This window comes from Aplysia californica, unplaced genomic scaffold, assembly GCF_000002075.1.
Source record: "Aplysia californica isolate F4 #8 unplaced genomic scaffold, AplCal3.0 scaffold00082, whole genome shotgun sequence".
NCBI lineage: Eukaryota > Metazoa > Mollusca > Gastropoda > Aplysiida > Aplysiidae > Aplysia > Aplysia californica.
In genome coordinates, this window is record NW_004797352.1 from 590,866 (window position 1) to 594,171 (window position 3,306).

The following is a 3,306-nucleotide window of genomic DNA, read 5'->3' on the forward strand; positions in this document are numbered from 1 at the left end:
TATGTCTTGGTCTATAAATAATATTATTGATCACAATAATTTTGTTTCCTGGTTTTCACAAAGTGGAGCGCACAATGATTTCAAATATTTAAAAAAAAGAGATAACAGCACCCTTGGAGGTGTGATCGCATGCATGAGCGTGGATGACCTTTGAAGGGTTTTTTTTTCCGTAAAGTATGATATGGAGAGCAGCGCTTTTAGTCCCTTATTACACTCCAGTGGGGGAAAATTTATCTTAGTGATGACTCTTGTGAAGTAAAATTTGTTGTTGCTTTGTTTGGTTTATTTTTTAACAGCAGAATCTTAAGTGAACCGGAATTATTGATTGTGGGATCTTAGGTGAATACTACAACAATAGAATTAAAACGAGTATAGTTCTATCTAACAAGACTCAAACTCTTATCCACCCCACCCTACCCTCTCCCCTCATCTGATATGGTTTGGTGTTTCTTTAAAATAGAAAATATTCATCATTATTGTTGTTGATTTCATGTTCTAATGGAGCCTCTAGATATCTACATTTAGACTACAGTAGCATCTAATTTGCACACACAAAGTAAAGCAATATCTTTAATTAAAATGTATAATATGTATATACATACACACACATAATAATTATATATATACACATAATAATTATATATATTTATGAATAAGAATACTTTAAAAAAATTGAGTATCTCCGTCTTTCTGCTGTGGTGTTGTATCCCTTTCAGCCTGGGTTGGCCTTGGCAGGTAGCGCCGGAGCCAGCCTCTTAATGAATATTAATGATTTAAATTGTGTTGCTGGGGGCATAGAAACACTTTCATTCAAATTTTTTAAAAAGGAAAACAACTTAACTGAAAACTTCGGTCCACTGCAGCATCATATCGGTTCTTACACTTAAATACAACACAGGTGCAAGGCATTTTTACTAATTGACTTGCCTAATCTCAAGGGCCTCAAAATAAAGCCTTCTTCCTTATCTAGATTTCAGCGCCTGAGAAGGGCATTCGTGCAGCGCAGGTAGCCCACAGTTCCGCCGCGAGAGAGGGCTCCTATCAGGCGTGCGGTGCCGCCCACAGAGCATCCTCCATTACTTTTAATCTCCTTGAATAATACTAAACAGCTTAGAGGAGCCAGTTTTTTTTCATCAAAACATCCCCAACTTTGACTCCAATGTGTAAATAATAAGCTGGCAAAATTAGGGACATACATCTTTGGATGACAATATCCAGTTAAAGCAAGTGTAGGCCAACGATAAAACTTTGCTTAATCCGTAATATATATATTTTTTTCTATTTCCATCAGCACACACAACACCCATGATTTGCCAACAATCTTATTTTGCTAAAAATAACATTTCTGATGGTTACCGGTACCTCACATCATTTACTCTATTTATCCATTATTTTCCAAATTCTAATACTATTTTGCGTCTCTTGTGATTCACAAACTATATTCTTAATTACCAAACAAAGGCCTATACTAGTACTTCCATTTCCTGCCCATGTGAAAAGTATAAAATGTCTTTCAAAAGGTAAACTTGATAGTAATGTAAATTGTTTGCATTTCTTTGATGCTCTTTTAGATTGTTTCAGTTTCACATTTAAAAAAACTCTTATTCACATTTTAGTATTTTTCTTAATTAATTAATTTTCTTTCAATTCACTTCCAATTTTGCATGACTATAATTTATGTAGCAGCCCTATACAAAGTTACATGAGCCATTTTTTAAAGATGTATTCTTTTTAATTTTTAGGCAAAAGGCAAAGGGGAGCTAATAATCACATCTATAGATAGTCTTTATAAACTTATTCCAAAAAATATCTGGATTTAAGTTATAGCTTACTGGTAAAAACAAAGTTATTTCTACCCTTTCCTTCAAACCAATGGTTGCTAATTTTTGAAGTATTGGCTGCTAAAATTAAAAAAATTTAGAATGTCCAACAATAAAAACCTGCACTGATATTGTAGAGGTTTGGAAACTGCCAGTGTTGAAGAAAATCAATATTATTAGGGTCCAAGTTCAGGTTGGTCATATATACCAAATAAACAGTACTACTGTACATTTTCAACCATTAATTTATTCTCCTTCCCTTTTCCCTGTCCTTCTCAGTTAGGGCTCAGTTAATAAAGCGTCAACAGCCACAGGTAATAAGAAGAATAGACACTTATCCTACTCCCTCCATATTGTGTTGAATCCAAAAGCCATTCCTAACAGAATTCTCTGAGCGAAAGCTTGATTAGCTGTCAGCTTACCTGTGACTCAGTCAACCTTTTAAAATGCTCCTTTTTCTCCTCTTTGATTTTATAAGCCTTTCCACATTCTTTGGCAACAGACTTTGCCACTTTCTCGAACTGTGTATCATCACTGAAAACGATCTCCACCTGAACACTCTGAGATACCACATTCAACTGTTGAGCAGACTCTGTAAAAACAATTACAAATATATCAAATGTAGCATCATCATGTCTGCATCAAATACAAGACTACATGATTTCTAAAGACTTTTTATTCAGCGGGCAAGGAAATTGATATATCAAAAGTTATTAAATGTACAGACAACTAGGGATCAAGTGAGACCACTGACAAAAAATAATAAATGGGAAGGAAAGAGGGAAATGTTAATGATCCTCCTTTCGAAACCAACTTTTAATCTCATATTTATAAACAGATGTCCTTATATATATCCTATCAACATACTGTAATTGTATCGATGTTAGGGAAGAAATGAATTAATAATAATAATAATAAATTATAGCATATATGCTGCGCACTTCCATTAAAAAAAAAATACTCAAGGCATATTACATAAAAAAAGACATCACATCTTAAAAATCAATCGACATTGTACATAAAACACAGTATTATGTATATTCATACGTATGTTTATATGTATAAAAACATTCTATGAGAAAAACTGTCTCGCAGTGAGCTTGGCAATGCATTCACTAAAAGTATTCAACAATGCAATAAAAATTCACAAAGGGCCAAAATAAAATTGAAACTACAATAACTACAAACATTCATTAAAACATTTGTTCTCTATAAACAGAAAGACATTTCCATTCTCTCTCTCTCTCCCCCTCTCTTTCTCTTTCACTCATTCTCAGTCTCCCACTCTGGCATGCACAATCATATATATATATATATATGGGGGCTCTCGTGGCCTAGAGGTTAAGGTGTTGGCCTCTCATTCAAAGGTCCTGGGTTCGAATCCGGGTAGCGACCATAAAATTTTCTTCTCTAAAATTGTCTCCTTTCACCTCCTTTCCAGCTCTCTAGCAATGTTCTGTTGTCTGCTTTCATTTCCACTTTCTGC

At 34.2% G+C, this 3,306-nt stretch overlaps 1 protein-coding gene across 4 annotated transcripts in view; it reads right to left on the reverse strand.

Moving 5' to 3' along the window:
- Window positions 1-3,306, reverse strand: part of LOC101848576 (protein mono-ADP-ribosyltransferase PARP14) — an 89,780-nt gene that overhangs the window by 19,739 nt on the left and 66,735 nt on the right. For all 4 annotated transcript variants that reach the window (XM_035968780.1, XM_005094453.3, XM_013080346.2 and 1 more), the window contains one exon: window positions 2,243-2,412. In XM_035968780.1, the coding sequence (XP_035824673.1) occupies window positions 2,243-2,412 (170 nt within the window). The remainder of the gene's footprint in view (window positions 1-2,242; window positions 2,413-3,306) is intronic.